Below are 26,392 nucleotides of genomic sequence, written 5' to 3' on the forward strand. Positions count from 1 at the left end.
GCTTTTATCCCCTAGATAGCCCGTGACTCGACAATTGAAATGGAATCTCCTTTAAGAAAGCAATGTCGCTCGCGTCTTTGACCATCGTTCATCGTCACTCGACGAAATTGGTGGTCAAAGGGGCGCTGGGCGACCCAGGGACCGAGCCGAAGAGCGCAATTTCGTAGTTCGCGGAGTAACGTTCCTTCTTCCTGCTCACCGAGCATCTCTTTGCGGCAGACGTCTCGCTCTCGCGGTAATTGCAGAACGGGACGTCACACGGCCCCCACCCTTCCATCCGGTTTTTCATTTAGTCCCTTTTAGTGTCGACCTTAAAATAAACTTTGTAGCCCTGCGTCGTCGTGCTCGTCGTCGACGTCCTCCTCGTCGTCGTTGTCGTTCCCGCGGCTCTCCGCGTTGCTTTCTCGTTCTTCTCGATCCTCCTCCTCTCTACACCTCTTCTGTGCCTCGTCACGCCGAAGAACCGCGAGGAAATGAAAGAGGGAGGTTGGGAGGTGGAGCGTCGCTTCGAGAGACACCCCAAAGAGTTACAGCTTTCAATTTAGTAGCGCAAACACTCGCCGCGAGTTAATATCTGCCTTCCATTTCCTGGCCTAATCTCGTCAGCGTGGATCGCGAACGAGTCCGCGAAAGTTGCCGCCGTTTTCCTAGGAACGCCGAGACCAAGCTTCTTCGTCAGGAGCGATTAAATCGGTACGAACTATGACTGTAACCGAGACGAACTTCGTGGAACGAACATGGCGACTCGTAAACGCAAACGCAAGACGATACCGTCGTAAATCATCGTTTTAGAGCCGCGAGAAAGCCTTTTCGCACCTGTGAGAATTTTGCGTAACCAAAGAAGTTTCATCTCGACGAAATATGCCCTACTATACGGGAAGATTTTACGTTAAAAATAGGCGTAGACGATGCAGTTTCTGCGAGAGAAAAATAAAAGCAAACGGGTCTGAATGTAGCGAGTACGGTCCTGGAGCCAACAGGTAGCTTGATAACGGGCAGGAATCCACGTTGGGGCTTCGAGAAAGTCGCTGTATCCGTTTCACGTAGTATAAAGTATCGTCTCGCAATGTGTTCGAAAGTTGAGAGAGCAAGTATCGATACGCGAAGCACGGATAGAGAATTTTTGTTTGAATCGGTTGAACTGAAACGAGCTGCTCGAAAGACAACAGCGAGCTGGGTACACAGTGCTCGAGCTGAAAAAACGTAAACAGTGCTCGAGCTGACAAAACGTAAACAGTGCTCGAGCTGAAAAAACGTAAACAGTGGTGAGCGTGACTTCTGATCACGAAGCCGAGCAACACCGAACTTGGCTGTTTCATTTACGCGGGGCACCTTGGGGAAAGACTATCGGTCTAGACAGCGAAAGAGTAAAAGCGTTAACCTAAAATTGAATATTCGCTATTGGCATGTCCTGGTATTCTCAGCGCCAAATCAGTTGGCTGTTCCATCGAGGCCTCGTAAAATAAATCCCGCCCACAACGGCGTCAAAAGAGGAGGGTGGGGGTAGTTGATGACGTCACTCGTAGTCGTGGAAGTGGCCTCGAGGCGTCACACGATTCGGCGATCAAAGCATCTTCGACATCGGTCACGCGTTGTCGAGCGTTCTGTTCGAAACGGTTCTCGGACACCTTTCCGAACGATTTTTGACTTAACATTTCGATTCGTCGAGGTAGGTTCCCACCAGAGTTCCCCGTTCGAGTCTAGTCTCTTGCGTACCGTCTCGAGTATTTTCAACGACGAGCGCGATTAAGCGATTCATAGTAACGTAACCATAGGGTCTGGTGTTGCAGGTCACCGTTTCGCCGCGAGGATGTGAGCAACGATGCCCGCAGCAGCGCGTGAGATCGTGATCGCCCTGAGATGGCCGCGACGTACGTTCCGCGCGTTTCAACGTGATCCCTCGAGGCAAGGAGGCAACGCGAGGGATCAGCCACGCCGCCGAGCGATGCACTGAGGCCCGCGGCGTCGAGCACCACCGAGGACGACACACGCAGACAACCCAGCGAGCCGAGCCACGATGGAGGAGGTGCGGGGCTCTCCTGCGCGCCGTCTCTCGCAGATCCTCGATCCGATCGCGCGGCTAGCCACGGATTTTGGCTCGAACTCTGCCCCCTGCAGCCCCAGATTGGGCGTTCGCGGCCATGAGGCTTCGGGGATGGTCCAAGGAGCAGCTGACTCCTCGCGCAGGCAGCCTGGACCAGAGTCGAGTCGAGGACAGTCCAGCGGGCCGGAGAGTCCTCGACTCTGGCCGCGTCAGCTACGCCAGGCTCCAGCCCCGCCGCCGCGACCCAGACATGCCAACAACAACGCAAACGTCGCCCACCAGCCGACCTCGTCCAGTTTGCCGCTGCCCGTGCACACCAGGGATTCCCCGTACGTGAACGTACCGAATCTGCTGTTCCAGAAAGAAACCAAAGGGTTCGCGGAAACTGCCAGGAGCGCTGGCTACGTCGAGCTCAGGGAGACCAAGCCCAAGTGCAGCCCCTACGACTTTACGTCCGAATCCAGCGGCCACGTGGAATACGCCGACAAGCAGAGGACCTTCGCCGGCCAAACCGACTTGGATGGGACGGCAGGTTGCTACGACGCCAAGGATTTAGCCGCGTTGACCAGAACCAGGTCAAATTTCGATCCAGGACCCTCGCCACGCTCGGGACATCAACACTCGGACCGCGCTTACTCGTTCTCCGGGAAGCAACCCGAACTCCCAGGGTCCAGGATGTTCACCGAGGGACGGCTGTTCGCGGAGCAGAGGACTCCCGCGGCTAGCTCGGACGCGAAGAAAGAGAAGCTCGAGAACAGGCCCGCTTACAGCGCGTCCAAGAGCTTCGATGGATACTCGACCGCCGTCGAGGAGCTTAATTGGCAGGAGAGGTGTCTCGAGCTACAACTCGAGCTTCACAGAAGCAGAAGCCAGGCCACCAGGGTACGAGACATGCTTCGCGAAAAGGTGAGTCTATTTACCTTGCTCTTCGTATAGCGTCCAGTCCTCGTCGCTTTGGTTTATTTTGTCCGCGAAACGAGTCCAAACGCGTCGTCGTTCGCGCTACTTTATTATACGTCGTTTGATGATCGTTTCAAAATGCAATCGAATATCTAACCTTTGCCCTATTCGACTTGGTCGCGCAACAAAATTTGCTCGAGTTTCGTCGTTCTGTTAAACGTCGAAACTCTCGTTCCACCGAATCGTTGGCAGAGAGACTTTGAAATGGACGCGATGGCGTTTAGGTTATCCAGGAAATTGCGTTGGGCGTTGCACGGTGCACTGGAAAAGGCAGCCGACGAGATGGCTCGTCTACGGGCGTCTCGACCCATATTTTCCGGCGAGTCCGCGGGGACCAATCGCGTCAAACGATCCGTGACTAAACCAATAAGCGATCCCGTTCCGTGCCGCCAGCGAAACGGCCGCTGCTCGATAACCCATTCTGTTTTCCACGTTACCCGTGTTCGACGATCGAACGGAGGGCTTCCGTGAAACGAGTCGTTTGCCTCGAATCGCCAGCTCTTCCTGCGGAAAATTCATCCTACCCACACGCGATTCTTGAATTTCCGACTGTGACAAGAAACATCCCCGAAGTATCTCGTCTCACGCGTATTTGCAATTTCGATCAACCTTTGCACGCTTGCATAACGAAAGATAAGAAATACGCGTTTCGGACCTTTTCGTATATAGAATAACGCGAGGGTGAACGTGTTTTCCAAGTAGGAACGATTTATATCCTTCTTTGGCTGCTTTATCCGACACTCGACGTACGTCAAACGAATCGCAGTAGGGTCAATCGCGACGAGGGAGGAGGACAAGCGCCGCTTGGGTACATACTTGCGTCTTCGGTATGCACAGTCACGCGTCACGATTTAACGCGACCACCCTAGATAAGGCACATAGCCGCCGGTATAGAGTACGGGGTCGGTCTCCTTCTCTTCTTCAAAACCTACTCGTGTCTCTTAAACGGAATTGAATCACTTTCCAAGAGAGGAGGCTCCACTGGGCACCGCTTAACTCGTTACCTTCTCGATGTCTTCTCTATCGTTGCGTGAATTCGGTATGCGAGGGATTGGTAGGATAGCTGAAACATCGAAAAACAGGGATGATCGCCATGATCGCTTCGGTTATACAGATGGGTAGATGTATGCATTTCCTAGTGCGTGCGAGTATGCAGTCTTTGTTATTTTATCGTTTAACGCCACGAAAGCTGTTTCCCCGAGCGTGCATCGACGCGAAGAACCGCCAGCACTGTAAGCGCGCAACAAAAATAGTTTCGCGTGCGCTGATAATCGTCGAATACGAATCTTGCCGCGAGCTAGCCGCGTTGTAAACAAACGTTACGTCAATCAGGACAACGATCCGAGAATGATGCAAGCGAACGCGTAACGGGGTTCGGCACGGAGGCGCGATACGAAAGCGATAAGGAGCCCCACGGCCGCCTCTCACCGTCGCGTCAGCTGATTCTACAACTGCTCGGTTAGAGGCGAGCCACGACTCCAAGTTCGCGCGATTCGTTAGAGCGGAACACCAGCGTAACGAGAAAGGGGCGAGGCCTGAGTTCCCGCTGATTCTTGGAAGAAGAACCCAGTGGTTGGCAGAGTCTTACTCGATCTGTTTCGCCGTTATCGTCGCTAGAATAGCGATTCTCGCGGATCGTCTGCGACTTTTCAGACGTAATCGTAAGATATATCCTCGGGCCTGGGCATCGTCGAATAAATTCGGAAATGCGAGAATCATCGAAAAATCTCGCGAGTTCGCGGTCGATCGATACTCCCGAATGCGAACCCCACGTACGCGGGTTTCCTGGAAATTGCTCACGTGCTCCGAGAGTTGACCTTTCGTCGCGTGACAAGGGCCTACATTCCACGTTCACGGTCGCGCCACGGAAATAGTTGAACCGTAGAAGGCAGAGGAGGAAGATAGCGAAGCGAGTTAGTCGCGAGCCTCGCTATCCGCGTATCGCGGATGGTCGCCCTCTCTAATGCCTCTTCAAAGGGCATTAACGAGTAACGACCTCGTAAAAAAATTAAAAGCGCTCTAGCCGCGCTTCCGGCGTCGATACCATTTCCTGAAACTTAAAAGCCCTTCGTCGTTTCATGAAAATGGGGAAAAAGAGACGGAAAGCATCTAGTAAAAATTTTTATCAAAATGATAAAAAGTAGAGGAGTACCATTACATAGATTCGAAACAATGGACTTTACATTTTAGCGCGGTTAACCGGTGAAATTATTTTTCTGTATTAAAGATGGCTGTCGCTCCTTTTCGCGCGTTTTTCAGCGTCGACCGTTGTCGCGCATTAATACAGACAAACTGCGTCCGAAAAGGGGTGAGAACAGGTCTGCACACGTGTGCACGTGTACGTGGGCGAGCGAGGGTGGAGAGCCAGCGAATGAAACGTTGACGAGAATTCGGCGAGCCGCGCTGAGTCGGAAATTATACGGCTGCCTCCGCGGTACCCGCCATATTTCGACGTTTTTGCCCAGACCATCCCTCGCGTTCCACCCTCCTTCCGCTCTCGGTTTTATTCCCAACCCCGAAAACATCCAGTTAAACGTAGAATCGGTAAATACCGCGGAGCGGGATCGTACATACGTGTCGACGTGAACTGTGTTTTTCGTCGCCTCGTCGTCCATATGGATTTCTCCGTTTTACTTTTTCTTCGTCCATGGCGGGGACCAGCGACGCTCGATCACGACACGGGCAGGGTTTGGGTTTGGGTGGTTTTTTGTGAGGAGAAACAAAAGCATCGCAAGGCTTAAAAAAAATAAAAAAAATAAAAAAAAAAGTAAAATTACATAAACGTGAAAGATCTCACCTGTGCTTAACGAATATATTACGCTTCAAAGATCGTCCCGTAGCGGATCGTGCCGAAGCGTGCCCAGAGCTCGTCCACCAAGTATTAAAGTCGAGAAGCATTATGCTTGGTCGGAAATATGGGTCCGTTGAAGCGCAACGTAAGTAAAGAAGTTGATGCAGTCTTCTGGGGAACACTTCGGCGAGCCGACCTGCACGGTCGGCCATTTCTACCCTTACGCCCGCGTATCTTTCGTGCTCGTTCCAAGTGCCGTTTTGCATAGATCTTTACGCCAGGTTCCCCTGGCCTGAGCAGCGTCGAGAAGCTGGACGAGTCTCGTTTTAATCTTCGTTAGAATTTCTAATTTACCAACGAGTCCTAACTTTGCGACGGTCGTCCTTGCATATTTCGTACGTCAACTTCTTTATCTCGCGTAAAGGACAGCTATAGTTATCGTTCCTCTACTTTTCCTTTATTTCTTGGCCTTCGTCTTCTACTGGTTAGTACAGTGGTGAGAATAACGTAAGAAATTTTTTACCGATCTATTTGATCTATTTGTACGGTCACCCTTGACCTATAGAAACGCATCTCGACAGCACGGGGACGAAGCGTGAACGCGACACGTTCGAAATTATGAACAATCGTGTCTGCTCGGTGACACCTCGTTATCTATGACGACGATGACAGCGCGAACCAGGCCGCCTAAGCAAATATCGGTGCCGCGTAGCGTGTACACAGGTAGCAAGTGTATTGTTCGAGCGTCCTATTAATATTGCATTCCAACGGTGCGGCGTGTACAGAACCCGCGTTCCACATATAAAGTCCGTATCAATATTGATTCGCTGCAGACGGCGTGAATGGAGGGCCTCCGTGCAAACAGACGGGCCTTCCGCTGCGTGGATTTCAAAAGCCTCGACTCCGAGAGCCCGCCTCGGATCCGGGGAAACCTCCTTTCCAACGTTTTCAGACCTATTTACGGATGAAACGGATGTTAACTTCGCCGTCGCCCTCGCCCTACGCCTCCCCCTTCTGTCACAGGAACGGAAAGGATATTGAAGGCCGAACGAACGAGCCTTCTGACTGAGTATTCGCGTAGCTTTCACGCCCTCGATGGGGATATTGGAAATTGAAGTTTCCTCGACGAGTATTTTCGCGGCTTTGACGATCGCCTTCGGTCTAAATTAACGTCGGTTGGAAAAATGCCTCGGAAAATCCACTAGAAGAATTTATTTTCGCGATAGCCAAAACGGTCAAGTGGACCGAACGAAATTCGACCGGCAGAGCCTCGATAAACGCACTTCTGCTCATTATCCGGTCCCGCGGGGAACGGAATTAACGCGTTTCGGTAATTTTTCGTGAACGTAACGAGCCGTTTAGTCCGTCCCGACACCCGCAATGTTTGCGCTCGCGGTCCCATTGAATTTGCGGTGCGATGCGAATAAAATTCGCCCGTTGGAATTGAAGTGGAAGTTGCGGGAACGATTTAACATCGAGCCAGAGGCGATAACTCGTTGTCGCAGTAGCCGATGATGCGTCCGAATTGCGAAACTCGGTAGCCACACGTGCAGTGTTTGCATCGACGTCGAAAAAGTAAATAGAGGAGAGCGAAGGAGGACGTGTCTCGGCGTGAAAACGCGTGAAGTAAAGGTAACTGACACGTAACGCGGTGAGCTTACGTAACTGGACTTATCGTTGCATTCGTGACCAGAACAAAGAAGAGAATTTCAATGCCAAACTTCGGGATATATGGAGAGACACAGGAAGGGAATAATAATGTGTGTAGCTGGACAAATAAAGTATTCGCGTGGCTTCGTGGCCCCTGGACATCGGTTTAGTACCCTCTGACCATCGTAAACTGGAATTCTTGGACAGTAGTACATTTACCGACTCGCTCGGATCGCTACGGGCTGATTTCCAAGAATCCTAGGATGGTGTACTCGGAAGACAAAAGCGAAACGTCGTTTTATACTGTCACACCTACCGATCGCTTTTGCCTACCAGCATCTACCAGCGTCTTGTAAAAAGTTCCCAAAACCGCGGTTCGTAGAAGAGTAGTAATTACAAGTGAGACAATGCCTCGATATCGTCCACAGCATCCACGTTTTCTCAATTTTTCTTTTGTCTGGCTGGATGTCTCTTCCCCCTTCGGCCTCGAGATCCTCGCAGTGTATCTTGGCTTCTCGGGCAGCTTCTCTCGCTAGGGATAGAGGCGACTTATCGATACACATTGCATTCCCAGCATTATGCAACAGGAGGGGCGAGGGAAGAGAAACGGAGAATTCCGGTAGCTATTGATACAGATGACGGCTCGATGTACCTAACACCCTCGGGACCTATACGATTCAGCCACCCGTTACATTATCGTGAAATATTCGCCATTATCTTGATTTGTATACCCGCCTAGTGTCCCCGCAGCGTGTCCGTCAGTGCGTTGATTCGCTCGCGCCTCCCAGTCGTTAATGTTTCATCGTAATGGATCGGTCGATTATCTCGCTCCGCGAATTCGTCGTGTCGCTTCCAGTTTGCTGCGCTGCAGACTCAATTTAAGATTACGATTCGAGCGATCACGGCTCGAAACACTAATTTGTACAATTTTAAACTTCAAACTAGAAACGTCGAGTCAGTTATTTCGGGTGGATTTTGTAGCTCTAGGGTTAAGAAACGATATCGATGTTCGCCGTTCCGTTTGGCGGGCAAAGTTTCCTTCGTCCTCGAGTTGTTTCGAATCGACCAGGTTTCCCAGTGGCGGATAAACGTCGACAAAGTTCCGAGTATCGTTTATCGGTTCCCCACCACCTACCGGTCGGCTCATTTTCTTCCGGCGTTCTTTGCTTCCTGCTTCGCGTCGACTTAGACGCTGTCAGCGAGCGCAGGGCACCACGCCAAAGACGCGACGACCGAATAAGACTGCAGAAGGGTGTCTCTAATTGGTCCCTCCCATCTAAGAGCCAGTCGCCTCAAAGAGAACTTTCCACTGCTTCCTTGCGTCTCGGCCCTCCAGACGCGCACACCTACTCCTAGTGAGCGAGCTTCCGTGTGCGTGCCCGCGCTTCGAAACCAAACACAGGTACGCTACCGCAGCGTTTCCCAAACTACATAGATTGTTTGCGGGGTTGAGGACAAATTTATGGAGGAATCTGCCAGAAAAGTTGTTTAATTACGTTAGATTAAGAAAAGATTCTAAGAACCCCTTAAAAAAGTGGAGGATTCTTCATTTCGAGGGGAACTCGAAACACTCGTGTTGCGGACACCCTACCGGTACCAGATTCTGTAGAAATGACGGCAAACCAGAGCAACCCCGAGTTTCGTCTAGATTTCCGCGAACACGGTGGTTGGCGAATAGCTGGAGACATGGCCACCAGGTCGCTAATGAAATCGGGTAGAGACCGTGCCATTAAAATTGTCGAAGAAATATCACCCAGGTCGGTAGTTTTCATGGTGATACGAGGCGCTGAGTGTCGTCACCGAGGACTACGCATCCGCGCGACTCATTAGACCCCCGGTCACCTGTGCGCCATATTTTTTCCCGCTGTTTCTCTCTGCTCCAGTCAAGAATCTCCCTTTGAGGTAGACAGGAAAGCACGCACACAGCGGCGCCACGCGAATGTACGAACAGTCGACTCGACTACGTTCCTTTCGTGGCACGGAACCCTCAAAAGTCCCTCGGTCCTCTTCGTCGTCGGGCACTCCGACGACAGGAGGGGCGAGGGACGTCTACACGGTGTCCCATTTGTATCCATTTACCGTGACTTTTGCATCTCTGGTCGCAGAATTTTGTTCTCCAGCCGTTTTCTTCCGGGACACATTGCGAATCGTATTTTAATCTAAATTGTAGTTTAACTTTTGATAAATTGCGATCTTCAATTTTTATCCAGAGAGAAATTTTGTCCGTGTTTGTCGAGGGTCACCCTGTATACGCGCGTAGACATGCGGCGATGCTCGCGGGGCAGGAGAGGGAGGAGGAGGTGGAAAATTACAATCTGCGAACTCCTCGTTGTAACCGACGACTACGTCGGATTGCATGGCACCCGGGGAAGCCCGGACATCGTGTCCAATTAGTAGCCAAGACAGCGGGAAACTTTAACGAAACTCGAGTTCGGAGAATTCGCGTCTCAATTAAAACTTGGTGTCCCGTCGTGGGATCGGCGCGCGCCCGTCTCTTCGGGGCCCAAACTTTGTCCACGATTTTTCCGATTCCCGCGCTTCCCGTCGAGTCATCGACGCTTTTAGCGTCCGTTCTCTTGAAATAATCGCCGTCAAACCGTGCCAGATTCTATTCCTCGCTAATTTAGAAGTCGACCGCCTCGCTGCCTCAGCGAACGAGAATCGAAAAATTACGAGTCGATTTCAAAAGACATTCATCTATTGCTCTAATAATCGATGGTTATTCGTCCCGTTGGAAATTTGCAATTCTCGTCTCGCGACTCCTAAAGAAAAATGAATTCTTCGTAAAAGCGTCGACGCTTGACGCGCATGCATGTACCACAATGTAACTTATCGATGCAAATGAGTGGTGCCATTAACGCCTGTTATGCGTTGTGGCAAACATTACCGGTTTATCTTTAGCCGACGTACAATCCGTTGTCTTAAAACCAACAAGAGAGACGACTGGTGCGTATTATCGCGAAACACCTCGTGCAAGTCTTTTCGTTTGCACGTACCTCTTGGCTGAAACAGGGCCGCTGAAGTGATTTTAGTACCACACGCTTCTTCGACTTTAAATATTTAAAATACAACGATACCAAAGCGTGTAGAAAGTGGTAGAAACAAGCCCGGCAGCTCGGTGCCCGTGTCTCGGGATGATGCTCGTCTGGAGACAGGCTGGAATCGGGACGAGGAATCGATAATCGACGAGCCTCGAGTGTCATCCGGAAGAATACGATACGACGTACGACGGCCGCGAATATAAAGTCGAATTTCTAGGCTTGGCGTACATCCTGGCCTATGTATATTTTTGCATCGAAATCGCTTCCTATAAAGATAACCGGAGCAGACGAGAAGAGAGCCTCCGCCTCTTGTCTTCCTGCAACTTCGTATCCGTTTACTTCTCCGTGCTCGATACGGTGTCCCTTTGGACCGACGGAATCGCGAATAAAAAAACAAGGTCGACTATGTTGGGAAGTTTCCTTCCAAGTTCGAGGTTGCTTCTCAAATCCCGAAAGTTGAGGTCGAGGACGCTGGATCCCCATTTTTCATTTGCATTTTTCATTTCGTTTCGTTGGAAACATTTTCTTTTCCTCGTCGTTCCTTTCGAGTCTGAACCCGTTCAACGTTAGATTTGCCTATACTCGAAAGTCCAAAATAATGGAAACGAATCTCCGATAGAAGTTTTAGTTCGAGACGGATGTCAGGGTTTCTCCGTTCGCCGATGCAGCATTATGCAGCGCGGAAAAGTCAGAGGGTGGTCCAGTTCGAGCGAGGCTCGATTTATTCAGACGCGGTCGCTTATTGGAGCGGAGGAACTTTTCTCGCCAGACAAGAACGCCCAGCGCGACGCGGCGTCGTGGCGCCGGCCCCGAACCACGCACCCACATGAACAAACCGGGTACATTCGCGTGCGCGCTCGTGTAAGAGTTCCTCCCTTTCTCGTTTCGCCGCGGAGTCCGCAAATAAAGGATCGAATTCGGCGAACTTCCGGGCGACGGTTCTCGCTACGTATGTTTCTCGATCTCGACTCGATCCCATTGGAGAAAACAAGGCAGCCGAAAACTTTTACCGATTTCACCACGGAAAACTTTTAATCGACAGCTTTAAGATCAAACGAGAAAACTGATTATATTTATTCTATCTTGTTTGCAAAATTTGAGGGTACCGTTTATCGCTTTAAAACCACAATTCGTATGCGCTAATAATAGGTTTAAACTTTCAAACGTAGATAACGTGTATACGACTTGAAAACCACGCAGAGTTGCAGGGGGATTAAGGAACAAACGATAATAGCGAGAACGAAAGCTTTGTGGTTTTTACGGTAAACACGAGTTAAGGGGAATTATGCAGACGCGAAGGCGAGTCGAAACTTTGCTGATCGAAAAAAGTTACGAAATGGTGGTTTATGCGTCTTTGATCTCTTCTTCGAAAAGAGTTCATTTTCATTACGAGTATAGCTCGTTCTCGCGCGTACTTTTTCAGAAGCTTGATTCTTTCGATTATAGCCTGAAACATCCAACAACTCGGAGTTCGGTTTTATTGCCTTTCCCGCAGAGATGAGTAAAATTCTATCGGATCGACGGATAACGAATAAAACCAGAGCACAGCGATTCGAGTAGGACGTTTATTTTATCGAGTAGCAAAACCTCTATTTTCATTCAAAGAGCAATGGATAGTTGAAACAGTTTGCTTGTTTGAGATAAGTATTTTGCTCACCTGTGTTTTCTCGAGAGAAATTTTTATGCTCACAGCGAAACGTTCGCGTCAGTTTTTCCAAGTTCCGAGATTAAAGGGTCAAAGGTTCTGACCTTTTGTTGAAGCCTCTGTCTGCATGGTTTGGAGCTGCTTCAGCGACAACGACCAAAGTTTCTGCACGTTTGCGCTTGACGTTTCTTCAGAGTCCTTCATGACGAGGGTTGTTTTTGACCTAGGTCAGGGGAATGTACCTTTCCGAGCACAAATTCGCGCACGCTTTAAATGCCCACTTTACGAAAAACTGACGCGACGCGGAATTCTCTCTAAAAGTGTCCGAGTCGGGCAAACATTCGTCTACCATTTTTCGTCGTGCTTGGATAATCTCATCAAATTCTTGTTTAAATTTTTCGGTTGCACTAGTGGAAGGTAAATCTGTGTCAAAACGATGGGAATCGGTTTGGACTGTTGAGCTTCTCGAGATTTCAAGGGACGGTCGCTCCCACGTGTTGGGATTCTCAGGTAAAGGATGGGCAAGGCACAGGAGTCGGGACGCCTGATTAAGTATCCATGAACCGCTGACCGTGTACCAATACGTCACGGGGCGGGCAGATACGAGCCACTCCATTTCACGCGTACGGTCCACCCTCGAGGACGTGATAAAATCCTATCGAGAAACCTGTCCACGATACCCTTTGGCTGTTCTTCCCCACCTAGGCCAGCCTCTCCCCGATCCTTTTGCTGGGTCGAGGACAGACTGCCGCCCGTTGGAACCGTCTTTTCCCACAGGCGACGATGGCATCCAGTTTCACCGACCTAAAAGTTTGGAGTGAAATTGGAAAGCTCGTTCCTGGAATGAGATTCGTCCTCTCGCGGCGCGGTCCATGATATTACGACGTTGGGATCCCTTTGTGACTAATTTCCCGACTATTTCTGGGTTCCTTCCGCCCCTCGGGCTGTTCGAAATCGAATAGACCAGCGGTTCCCAGCCAGAGATGTGTAGAATTTTATTTCGATCATAGGTGGAGAATAGAATCGAGTTTCGTCTCGGTATCATCCATGAGAAATACTCTTAGATTCGTAAAAAAACATTCTGTCGCTTCCACGTTCAGCCTAGTTTCTAACGTCGCCCCAAAAGTCAAGGACATGCGCGACACCTGACCGTCGTGGTGATAACGATTGGATAGCAGGTACGCTGTCGTTGGACGATCGAAATTCCATATGTTGCTGAAAATCCACCCCCCCAAAACGTCGACAGTTCCGACGAGAATTGATTAAACCCGGTTTAACCCTTCGTTGTAACCCTCTGGTGGCTCGTAATCGTAAATTGGGGTGGCTCTGGTCTCCCAAGCGGCGGGCGTTCCGCCAACCGAGAAGTGTCAGCCCTTCCACGTGTATTCCTCCTTTAATTCGAACCTCCAACCCATCCCACCCCCGTGTACGCACCTGTACGCCCCTTCAGACACTGTTTTCGTGGAAGGGGGGCGGGGGGGGGGGGGGCGCCGCGGCGCTGCAATCCGAGCCCCTCGAACAGGGGCGATTCCTCGGGAAGGCACGGGGAAAAATTTACAACGCGATTCCTTCTCGCGTGACCGCCTAACGTTCCACTCTTTTATCGAATGATTTATTCCGCCCGCGATCCCTTTCTACGCCCACTGCTCGCGTTTGTGTTTCTTCCCTGTTTATTCCTACGACGTAATCGATATTCGCAGTGCAGTCGCGCAGGGGCCCTCGGTGACCTTATGAATTTCATCTCGCGAATCGCGAAGCAACTTTTCGATATAGAAATATTTCACCAAGCACATATTCTGTATAATATTTCAGTTAATATTAAAAGATATTAGCAATTCGGTGTCGTCAGGAAAAGTTGTGCTCCGCATCCCTCTCCTACCTACGATCATTGCCCGGCTCTTTACTCCAAAGTACCATACCCGTTATTAGCTCGACGAACAAAGGTCCACGTTAGGGAATCCCCTGATAAAAGCGTACGGAGTCAAGTGATTGCGCCCCTCGCGTAACCAAAGGGGGAAACATATCAAATTCAGATGAACGGAGAGCATTCAAGGAGTCATATATCCTCTCTAGAATAAAACTACCCCTTCCTGTGCATACATCTTTCGAGTGGCGGCGGGTCGTTTTCGAAACTGCCGCGTGTAAGCACCGAGGAGTAAACCCCTGGCCGGACTTTTTACCATTTCTACCCTCCGAGTCGCCGGAACACCGTTCCAGGGGCGCGAAGGGCGCGCCAGGAGGCGTAAATCTCGAAGAAAGCGTTTCCAGGGCGGAGGAATGCTTTCACAGTCCAGGAACGGCGTGCACACCAAGGGCTCATTTGACCAGACGTACGATAAAGCTTGTGTCTAACGGGCCGAACCTCCCACCCTCCGTTTCTGCCAGCCCCTTTACGAGCTGGATATTCTTTGTGTAAGGGTTCGTCGTACGTCCTCCCGACACCCTGGGCCGCGCGATTCAACAGGCAGCAAATTGCAGCTCGCTTGCTCGGCTGCTTGCGTGGGAACGGTAACGAGATCGCGAAAAGGGCTTGGTAATACACTCTCCTTGATACAGCGTGGCCCTTTTTCATGTCTAGGAGTCGTGCCAGGGCGAATTGCCGCGGAAGGAATTTCCTCGGCGTCGTTTTTTCGTTGGATGAACGCCGGCCGCTGTGTTTCCTCGTTGCCAGGCAAATCGTGCTTTGGAGCGTTTCGTTCTTCGTCGATTTCGCGCGAATCGAACCGACGTTAAATATCTTAACGACATTCCTTGATGCACCGTTCGAGTACTCGATATCTGCTGCTCCAAGTCTGGTATCTGTGTCGATCTTATAGACGAGTTCGCGGTGCAATTCAAAGCTGCATCGATCTTACGGACGATAATGCACCGTTCGAGCGTGCAACATTTCCGCGTAATCGTTGCGATTACGTTCCTCTCCATAAAACCCAATGTCTGCGACGATTTGAAAATAATTGTTCCCCCCCTTTTTTGACGCTTCCTCGAATCGAGTAATCTGGCTTAGACGCGAAAGCACTCGTTGCGCGTTCAGCTGCAGAGTTCGTAAAAGCTGACGCGAGTCCGGCGATTAAGGGCGTTGGATCGATGGATCGATCGAGGTATTCTGTATCGGCGTATACACCGCCCGTTAGACGTATATCCTGGCTATTGAATAGAGCCAATGGCTGATCGTCCATCGGGGTAACGATACGACGGGCTACAAAGGCTGGCGGCGCTCGCGCAGAAACGTATTGTCGCGAATACGATTACGACGGTAACTGCGCGAATGGAAAGAATTGATATCGCGATATCGCCTCGATACGTTACGTGGATTGCGTGGCACCGTTTTATTGTCCAGACGGCGCAATATTTTTCCACCCCTGTGCTCGATTAATAGATAAATCCTTGGAAAGTAGCCCCCGAGCTGAGCTTTCATTGTCGACGTCGCTCTCGGGTAATCGAGAGCTCTATTTAACGATCGCTTTCGGCCTCTGGATGTTTCAAGAACGGAGACGACAAAAGAAAATATTTAAATTGATATTCCCTCGTATTCTGACCGAGATATACCATACAAACGGAGGAGAGACGAGCTATAAACCAAATGTGGCCCTTCGTGTGGATGCTCGGAGCGTGTTCGTCAGGGAAACTGGGTTACCATTAGAGCGAAACAATGGCGCAGGCGAGCGGGCTCAGGCAGCAAACGGTCTTTTTTCGCACCGGTTTCCGGGGACGGAACAGTTCGATGCACGTGTCGCTAACTCGTTACGAGATAGTTCTTTCACAGGGCAGCAGCTGTTACGCCAGCCGCAACTTCATTGGACGTCGCCCGAACGTTTTCCCGTTTTTGACGCGCAAGCTCCTGCGATTGGCAGGTCCAGCGAGCCGCGCGACCCAAAACTCACGTCCAGCCGATCCATTTATCCCCACGGGGGTAGGAGAGGATGAAAGGGGCCAGGAAAAAAGCTCGCTTTTATTGGACGTCAGCCGTTCCCGCGACAGTTACATATTGCACCGCCTATAAAGCTTTCCCTCCCGCTGCACGCTAAACGTGCAAGCACGCGCCTTTCACCACAACCCCTGATGCGCTTGATTCGGCTACTGTACCCGCGAAAGGTGTCCTAAACCCTTCGAGACGATTTATTACAGAATTACTCTAATCTTACGTTTCAAACCTCGGTTTCAAATTTTTCGGGTACACACGGGACACGAACGCAACCCCTGACTACAATCCCTTCTCGAATTTACAGTCGAGTTCTCGCGTAAATACGAACGAAATATCGAAATCGCGAGTCAGCTCGCGAGAAGCATACAAACGGGATCCTACTTAAGAGGAGTCTCCTTTGTGCCGTAGAAAGGCGGAGTTGGGCGAGGGGCTGGTGGATACGGAAATTTCCCGAGGACCGCGAAATTTATCGAAAACGCGGCGCGCCGGCGGGAAACAAATTTGCCTAACGGAAGTTCTCATCGAGAGAAGGCTCGGTTGTGCGTTCGCGCGCTTGGAAAAAATTGTGAGCTTTATTCCGTGCACGTTCGCCACGACTGGCAACGGTATCGAGTAAAATCGTTTAAATTCGCGAACGTGGATCGGCGACATCCTTGGCGGCAAACCGGCGACGCCGTTGAACACATTCGAACTGTGTTCCTCTCTCGTCGATATTCGTGCGAGCCCGCAGGACAAACCCAGCCGACGAGGGCTGCTAGCGATAGGATCGAGCGCCTACTGTTCGGATACGAGAAGAACGAATGTGGCTTTAACCGTGGGTTTCGCTATTCTTGGAATAACGGTCTAAAGACAATCGAATTCTGATGACGCGATGCGAACGCATAAAGTCTAGCGTTGGGCTTTGGACTCCACTTGAATTCCTGAGTACGCATCGAACTCGATCCCATCGCTAACAGTTCGGTGTCGTCTTCGTGCACGCGTGTGCGTGGTCTCTGTAACGGACACGGGGGAAAAATCAATTGTTGCTCAAGGGCTTTCAATCACAGGGCTTGCAGGATCTTTTTATTTCCGCGTCCCCGTCGAAAAGTTCACGGGTTCGTTCCTCCTCTTTTCCATTACTTCGGCATAGAAAGCCGAAGGGGAATACCGGCTCCGTAATGAAAAATCACTTGTTAACGCTGCGAAAACCTGCTGCAGGGAATACCATCCGATACTTGGACCGTTTATTTGATTAACCTGTCTCGAAATTTTTGTTTAATCAACTCGAACGATGGCTCTCTTTTTCGACGAGTACCGTAAAAGAAAACTACGATTGGATCAAGAAAAATCCACGCAATTATACCGAGCGGAGGTCTGCGTAGGTTTAAAAAGAGCGTAGAAATATCGAATAGTTTCGTAAGACACCCGAGATTATCGGTTATTCGACAATCGTTGATTATTAATCGGGTTGCATTTCACCCAACTTCGATGTCGACGTCCCGCTATATTTAGCGGTTCAACGACCACCTAATCAAGTAAAAGACCGCGAAAAACGCGCGTAGACGTCTGGCGGGGCCGGATCCATTTCATCTTGTGTTCTCCGACGGTGTGGCGAAACGAGGAACAAGTGTAACCTTCGAGAAAAGCGAAACGACCGCTATCGATCACAGGCCGGAGAAAGAGAGCGAAGAAACGACGGAGACCCGGTCCGTTTGCGCAACTTTGCTCGTGTGTTGTGGTCGCGGAACGAGAAAACAGCGGAAAATCGACGAGCGTAAAAACAACAACGAACCACGGCATTATTTCGACCAGTAGTTTTCAGACTGTTCGAAGGGTGCATCTCGGAAGAAAGGGAAGAGAATTTCTACCCGAGTTATTTATAATTAGAACGTTGTACATCAGCGCGCCAGAATCCACTCGCTTCCACGGTCTCTTTCGTCGCATTTCGGAGATAGCAGCGACGTCCCAAGCGAAAGAAAGCTTATCGTCCTTTTTTCTCGTGCTTCAAAGTGAAATTTTCAAGTTTGGTCTCGAAACTACGCAAACAGAAACCGTGGAGGTACACGGCGGATGCGAAACACGAGATACGCGTTGGCGTTGTTTTTGATTAATACAACTTTGTCCCGAAACGGTGTACGTCACTGTCATCGTTACCTTTTGTGCGGGGAAAGCTTGTCGTGGTAGCTCGTTGCCGCGTTTCATAATTCCCCACGCGGTTCCATTAAAAACACCGCTTAAACAACGCGCGATTCGAGCTGCGACTCTCGAGGCATTCGCGGTGTCCCATCGTTGGAGCACAGCGATCGTCAACCTTCCACGAGAGCGTAGAAATAGCGTTCCTCGGGGTTTGAGCTTGCGAGAACAAAGGAAAACAGTCAATTCTAAGAAGAAAAGCAGACGCGGGCCACGCTCCGAGAAAGGGAAAATTCTGGCATAAATGTCAAATGACGCAACAAAACTAATTTTACAAAACGCCGCGTTTCGCCCAAGTAAATTATTAAGGTTGGTCCTGCGTTCCCCCCGATGTTGGTCAATAGATTTACCATGGTCTTTCCCAGCTACGGAGGCTGGAGCGTGACGAGGACTCGTCGGGGGTCCGTGAAAGTTTCGTTCTCGTCGCATTGGGGTTTAAGCCGTTCCAAGGGGAACGTGGCAAGATATTACACGCGGAGCTACTCTCCTTCTTCCTCTTTCGAGCTGCGTGATTCACGAAAACTCTGCAATAAAGTGGACCGAGGTTATTTATTAATTTTGTGCGTGCCTGACGGAAGGAGACCTAGGTGGATCTTTGGGAAGAGACGGGGGCTATTTGGCCTACAGCGGTATCGACGGTTTCACCGCGTTCTTTGCCAATTAATCACGATTACGGATCCGCGTAATTCCCACCCCCAGCAGGAACTGTTAGAGTGACGGTCGATTAAGTCGTCCCAGGGAAAAGAGAGGACCCGCTTCGCGTCACGTCTGGATCCTAGGTATCGGATTCTCAACGGTGTCAAGCATGATGATCAATTACTATGCACCGTCTCGCTTCGATCCGTCCAAGTCGACTTGGATACTCGCCCCAAGCACCTTTTATCCGCGCCTTATCCGGCTTATCCGACCTTCCGCATCTTCTTGACCCACTGCAAGGGAAACAGAGAGCCGGGGACAAAAGGCGTGGAACAGATTTTTACGCTGTCGTTACTCCGCTTCTTGCTCCGCTTCTTGCACGTGTCTCGATGGAAATGAAAACAAGAAAAAGTGGCCCGACCAGTTTCAATATGTCACCATCTCTCTCTGCTGCTACCTCTGTACCGATTTTATGGGTCGGCTGGATATTACGTCGACGAATGGCGAGCCCGCGGCTCGTTTAATCGTCCATCGATTTCGCGCGAGTCTACCTCGTTCATCGTCGAAAGGAAATGCTACCGGACAGACGTCACCGGATGTGCCATGTTTCCGTCGCAGATACGAGTGACGCACACTGCCGCTCCAATGTTGCGAACGACTTCGAACTAACAATGGCTTTTTTTTTTTTTTTTTTAAATCATTTATAGCGAACTCGTGCCCTATACTTTGAAAAACATATTTCCAAAGTTTTTCACGCTCGAACAGTTGTTTAACGTTTCCCTGGAAGCGCGGAGGGAAAGTCGCGCACGACTACCTCTCTCCTTTTTCTTCGCCCTCGTTGGAAAGAGTCCCGGTTGTTCCGCGACGACGTTTTCGCAGACACAAAGACGAAGACCAGACCCGCTGAGAAAGCAGCGAGTAGGCGCGACGGGTTGGAGGAGGAGAACAAGCAAAAGAGGACTCGCGTCCCCGACTCTCGTTACATGGAACCGACGCGGAGAATATTCTTTTGTGCGGGCTCTCGGCTTCGTTAAAATTAAATATCGATTTTGCTTCCAGGGCATTTCATGCCCAGGCTATGGCTGTTGCAATTCTACGCGCGGCTTTGCCACCCGAAAACGAGAGGATTCCGCGTCGGAGGAGGATCTTGTCGGGTCTGGAAGAGACTTTCGCTTTCACTCGGCATTCGCGACATCTTCCTATAGAAACGGAGTGGGTTTGATTGGGTAGCTCTCGATAGCAATCGAGCGCAAGTCAGCCCGATCTAAGCATGTAATTGGAAAGTCAGTTGTATCAAGGAGAATCCTAAGTCTTATATGGTTCCCGACTTTATCGCACGCGATCCCCGTGTCCCAATCTTCTCCAAATTTACCAGCGTCGTCGACTCGGACGCGAACTAAATTCAGCTGAAATTTCTTCCAATTTTACAAAGTGCCAGGACGCTTGCAATTTTGTTTGCGTCCACGCGAGCTCGCGCGACGAGTCTCGATCTCAGACGAGCGGAGAGGCTTAGAGCGACAAAGGAGCCTGGGTAGAAGTCTAGTCATGCCGTGTGATAAAAGCACGCTTTCCGTGGGATCGCGTATTTTCCAGGGATTTCCTCGGAGAACGGCCGCGAAAATTGCGAGAAGAGAGCAAAGCTTATCCCTGGCCCTCGCTGGACTAGCGGGGGGAACACGGTCAGGGCTTGGCATTGCCGCGAAACGACGTTGAAAGATCGTACACGCTTCTTATAGTTCTCTGGACGGACTTTTCCCTTTGTCCGGAATGTCCAGACTCGACCTTGATCCTCCGAATCCCCTTTCTTCGCTTTCTTCCGCACTTGGCGGACTCGGAGCACTGAATCCGCAAAGCCTCGGTTCAACGAAATTTCAGAGGGAAAAGTTTGAGAAACGAACCACGAATAACTTGGTTTATTATAATTAGGCCTCGTCGTGTTATCCGATCCTCCCGTAGAAACCTCGAGAATTCGATCGTCGACGATTCGCCGCAATAAGTCAGCCCAATAGCCGACGCGAAAAGAGGCTTCGTCGCGACAAGTGCATCGGGCAGACGAAAGCGTTCAAGGGAGAGACAAGGAGCTCTGATTCTCTTTCCAGTGAATCGTACGTGAGGACATTCGGAGCCGCCATTAAGCCCTCAAAGACGAAGCCCCAGCTAGAAGACGTCGGAGTAATTAATTTCTCGCGCCAGGAAATTTCGTCAGAGGGCCTGGGCTTGGAGAACCGAGGTCAGAGGTTCCTACCATCTCTTCCGTCTCTCACTCATCCCTGCAATGACAGCGGCTGCACGACCTCGCGCTGTCTCTGGAAGCTTACGCGATCTTTGGTCCGGCGAAGTGCGAAAGACTATATAACACGTTGACTGTAAAGGTGGAGTGTTAAAGAAATGAATCTGGATAGGATTAATAAATTTTAAAAATGTCGCAAAAATGAGTACTATCACGATTGTTGGATTTTCACTATTATTAGTCTAGCAGCGAACGTATCAAAGCTTTCCCGCAAAATTTCTTTGGATATAATTAGCTTTTCGCAAGATAAAATAAACTAACAGACCAGAGTGAAAAATTGGCCCTTCCATAGATTCTCGCTGTCTTCGGGATCAGTCTCGCGATCCTCGTGTCCTCGATCTTTTCGTTTACTCTGACCGAAAGTTTCGCCGCGTTGGCTGGAAGGCGCGGCGAAGCAAACGGAAACGGGAAATCTCCTCGCGAGAATTTATCACTGGCCACGAATCTCTCGACTCGAATCCAATTTTCGAGATATACGAGGGTACACGCCACTTTTCTTCCTTTTTTTTTCGGCCCCTTCGCGCCAACTCCAACCACTCAGCCACTTCCCTTTCCTTGTTTACTGGCCAGGTTTCCGCGGTATCCGCTTGTCAAAAAGGAGATATATACTGGCCACCGGGGGTGGCAAGTTTCCTTCCACGGCGCTCGCGGGAGACGTCTGGTCCACAAAGAGACTGGGGAGTGGGTGGACGCGCGCAAAGAGAAGAATAGATTGTTGCGGTAGAGCTAGGCATAGGAGGAGAGAGAAAAGAGAGACCTGCCTCGATAAGCAGTCAATATATCGTAAGCTCTCCGACGTCCTCCCTCTTTTACGAGAACCGAGGAATACGCTGATGTCGCACTCCGTCTGATTCGATTGCCCTGGTGTACAGGGTGTTTGACAAAAAAGGGCTCGCGAACTTGCCGACCCGATGGCGGGTGACCCGTCGCTGAAACACCCTGTAGAGCTTTTAGTTCCCATCCGGCTACCTCTTGGACTCTTTCAGGTATCTAATTTCCCTTCCTCCAGTGCTTGTCCCCCCAGCGATAAATAACTCGACACCTTGCAGCGTCCAGCTGCACAGTTCGCCCTAGTGGGAAGACCCCGCGAAGACGGCGGAGCTAAGTCACCTTAACGGGATTATCGAGCCTTGGTTCTGCGCCCGTGGCAGGTTGGGCTTCTTCCCGATTATGCGATCGCTCCTTGACTCCGTCGACGAAGAACAAGCTTTTTCGTTTCTGATTTTACCAGAAGGTATCTCTGTCCGTCCCATCGTTACCATCGCTCGCTACCGAAAGCCTCCAAAATGGAACCACCGCGCAATGCGTCCAGGAATCCTTGTAACTCGAGGACTTCGTCGTAGTCCTAGCAATATATCCCTCGCGCGGACCGTAAACCCCGAAATTCTCCCGTCTCGTCGAGAACGCAGGAGACGGAGCAACGAAGCGACTAATTAAAGCGGAGGCGGTAAGAAAGGTCCGGGAAAAGAAGAGCAGTTACGGTGGAAACGTGTGCCGCAGTTGGCGAATGAGCAACCGGTGGCGCGCGGGCACGGAATATATTAATTAGCCAGGGTGGGAGCGAAACGAGCGGGAAAAAGTTGGCCGCGCGAGCAACAATCCATGGCGATGGCGCGGGGAAACTCGCGAGGTGGACAAGAAGAAGAAAAAAGGCGGCCGATGGTGGGAAGAGGTGGGACTAGCAAGAGTCAGAGAAGAACAACAATAAAACCCTCGAGTGTAATTTGTCATGGGGGTAGGAGAGGGGTATAGGATGTACATTCTCCCGCGCAAGTTTCCCCATTATTATTAACGCTCTCAGACGTTGGCTGCCGCCGTCGCGGCTCGACTCTCTTCGAGCAGCACGCAGCAGCGATTTTTCTTTCATCGCGAGAAGAGAATCTTCGCCCTGGTCTGAGCGTGTCGAGAGCGATTCATCCTCGCCACGGTGATTCCGACGATGCGGTGAAAATTTCATTCCACGGCAGCGGTTTAAGCGAAGGGCGAAACGAGCGGTGAAATTTTGATTGTTTCTCGCGGGATGGGGGATGAATACTGGATACCGGAGAACGGAGAATCGTGGGCCCGAGTACTGTAATTTATTAGGACTTGTGCAGCCTGCCTTTACGATACTGTCGCCTGGGACGCGTTACTTTGCAAGCGTAGCTGAGAACGCTACGGGGCTATCGAAACATTTCTGAGGTGGATTTAGGACTAGGTAGTCGTCGCGACCGACGTCAACGTTACATCATGGCTGAGATTAAGAGCGAAAGTCGTGCCCGAAGGCTCGATCAAAATTACTACGATTCAAGCGCAACCACCATTCTGTTTGAGTAGTCGGTCACTCGTGAATGCATCGTTACCTTCTGATAACCATTCAAGGTACTCCAAACATGGTTCGATACGAGTCGAACCGAACCGATGTTGCGAGTGTCTACATGCTACGTCACGCGATAGAAAGCAGCGATGTCGGATTCAGTCTTGTAGACTCACCCCTTATGCGGGGATGGAAGGAATTGGATACAGGATTTAATGGAGCGGGCTCGGAACTCGGGTCTTTTGTTTGCTGGACGTCTCTTCCGATCGATTGAGCTATCGCGAAAGATACCTACTTCCTAAATCTAATATCCAAACGGCTGCCGCTTATCCAGCCTGACAAGTGTGGCTTTCCTCGATTGTATACAAGGTTCGGTGTTCGAAACCGAAAGGTAATGTCACTTTTGGTAAACAAAGCTTACGAGTGATCTGTTAAGCATACTTGGATGGACAGGTTTAGATGGCGGTCGAGATGCGTGTAGATCGACCGTGTCGCTCCTAAATTGTTAGAGAAAAAAGTAAAAATTAAGAAAGTTATAAATAATACAGAGATCGATAGGGGTGAAATATTCAACATATTTTTTTTTCTGTTTGCAGGTGAGTCCACGGGAGGATGTTTCATTCGGGGACTGTCCCGCGTAACCAGTAGTTGTAAGTACACGCGACTGTTGCTAGAGTTCGTCAAATGCTAATCGACAAATAAGTAATTTACATAATTCGCTAGTCCATTCGGCGGAGGATAAAAGTGCACACTCGGAGTCTCATTACGAGCGAATTAGCTGGCAGAAAGAGAGTGGTTTAAAAGCTTCCGACAGATTCGATTAACGTGTGCATCCGCCTTTTTCGTCGAGCATATACGGTTCAAGCCCGCTTGGTTTCACCTTCTTGTTGCTTTTGGAAAAAAGTTGGCGTGGGGAAGCTCAGCGGCGAGCACGGGACCGAGGCCATTTAGCCCCCGTGGAAGTTATCTCGAGGAACTTTATCGGTTCCTGGGCGATACCCCTCTCTGCACTTTGCTTGGTTCCACCATTCGCGTTCAGCTGCTTCCTTTGCTCCCTTACGACGCACGATTTTTCAACTAATGCCCCGATGAGAACGGAAACGCAACGTTATCGCGTAAAACAACCGCTCGAGCAACTTTTTCCCACCCTCCTCCCTGGGCTTCCTCTCCTCGACTTCGCTAAATCGAAGTACGCCTCGCGATACGACTATAAAGGAGGAATGTTTACAGTTCTCTCTTTATTATTTGTACTCTACCATGTTTTATATGATTCATGGTGACTGTCTGCCAATTGTTTAAAAAAGCTATGCTCTAACAATGGAGACATCGCTGGTGATTATCGTGACGCCGAATTTTTTTTCCCCTGGGATGCTTAAAACATCTCCCTTAATGGGACGCGTTCGAACGGAAACTCATTTTGCTGACAAAACAACGGCGCGCGCTAGATGACAATGAAAACAATGGGACAGGACGCGTGATTAAAAACGTAGGAGAAGGGGACGAGCTCGAAATCGGGATTCGCTTCGTACCGTTTTTTTGCAACTCCTCGTTCGCGGACTCGTTCGGCGCACAGGACTCGTCTCGTGCCAAATTGCGCGATATCGGACATGTAATTACAAACGAAACGATTATTTTAAAAATAATAAAAATGAATAATAAAATGTCGGAACAGCTTAAGGTATTAAAAGTTTCAACAAGAGGGCAACGTCCGACCAGGGTCCGTCCTCTTTCACTCGAACAGGACGAAAGTTCTTTTTAGAGAGCCCTGGTAGAGAACGCGGAAGACTTTGTCGCGCGTCCGGCAATTCCCTGGTGTTTTTTGTCGCGTATTTTTTTGTTCGTCGAATAATTCAATAAATTACCGCGTGGGGCGTGGTTTGCGGAGCGATCCGTTCAGAAAATAAAAGGAGGAATTGGCTGGGATAATGGGACCCGCGGGTATAGAGGGGACACGGACAGTTTTAAATCGAGACAGAGACTGGGCAAAAAATAAGGTGCTCGATGGGCTTTTTATCGAGCGATTTGGTCAAGCGGTTCCCTTCGGAGCGATAAGGGAGGATCGTTTCTCGTAACCCCTGGACCTCTGTCTGGTTCGATCAGTACCCTTTTCCCTTTCTCCTAAGCTGTTTTCCCTCGCCCTCCCTCCCCCATCGTCCTCTCGTCGTAGAGCTTTCCAATTTAATTGAAAAAAGACTCTCCCACTCGGTAGTCAACCTAGAAGCGTCTGCTGGATCCATCCCGAGCACGCGATGGCAAATAACGAATATTACCGTTGAAATTCTAAGCTTTCGCGCAGCGATCTCCCCCAGTCGCGGTACTCGCCCAAATTGGCGATATAAATTTGTAAAATTGGACGGCCACGCCAGCCTTAATTGTTTTGCTCGGTTCTCTCTCCAACGTCCGCCAAATGGCGGCGTAAAAACATCGGAGAAGGGAGATCGGAGAGCGAAGGCACGCCAAAACTAACCCGTTGATGGGAAGGAGTCTCCCGACGGGAAGAACTAGTTACAGGGGAACCACCTTCCTAATCGGGGAAATAGAAATTCGAAAGAGGGTCGAGGCAACAACGAGGACGATGCTTTTACAGTTAACGAGGGCATCGTCGGAGGCGCGACTCGGAGAGTGGTTTATACTAACGGCGAGATTAGAGTCTTGGATTCACCCAGAGCTATCCTCCGGTCTCGTGGAAATCTCGGACTGTAACGGCTGGCTGTGCCGAAAAAGATTCTTCTCCCCGGGAAATCTCTTATCCAGCGCGATCCTTGGACCTCTCGCGATTCGGGAAAATTGAACGCTGTGTTTTCTGATTTCGTTTTTCGAATTTTTGTGGCCTTTCGACGATCTCGCGTTACTTCATCGACCGAAGTGAACGTTACAAATAAATATCGCCGCGCGTTGCTTTTATTCGCCTCCTGTGTGCGAGAACTGGAAGTAGATAAAAGGAC

The 26,392-nt window shown here is 50.2% G+C and overlaps 1 protein-coding gene across 6 annotated transcripts in view; it reads left to right on the forward strand.

Moving 5' to 3' along the window:
• Positions 1 to 26,392, forward strand: part of LOC128876439 (uncharacterized protein CG43867) — a 90,074-nt gene that overhangs the window by 9,737 nt on the left and 53,945 nt on the right. For all 6 annotated transcript variants that reach the window (XM_054122818.1, XM_054122822.1, XM_054122821.1 and 3 more), the window contains exon 2: positions 1,791 to 2,950. In XM_054122818.1, the coding sequence (XP_053978793.1) occupies positions 2,018 to 2,950 (933 nt within the window). In that variant the 5' untranslated portion in view covers positions 1,791 to 2,017. The remainder of the gene's footprint in view (positions 1 to 1,790; positions 2,951 to 26,392) is intronic.

Source organism: Hylaeus volcanicus, chromosome 5 (assembly GCF_026283585.1).
Source record: "Hylaeus volcanicus isolate JK05 chromosome 5, UHH_iyHylVolc1.0_haploid, whole genome shotgun sequence".
Taxonomy (NCBI): domain Eukaryota; kingdom Metazoa; phylum Arthropoda; class Insecta; order Hymenoptera; family Colletidae; genus Hylaeus; species Hylaeus volcanicus.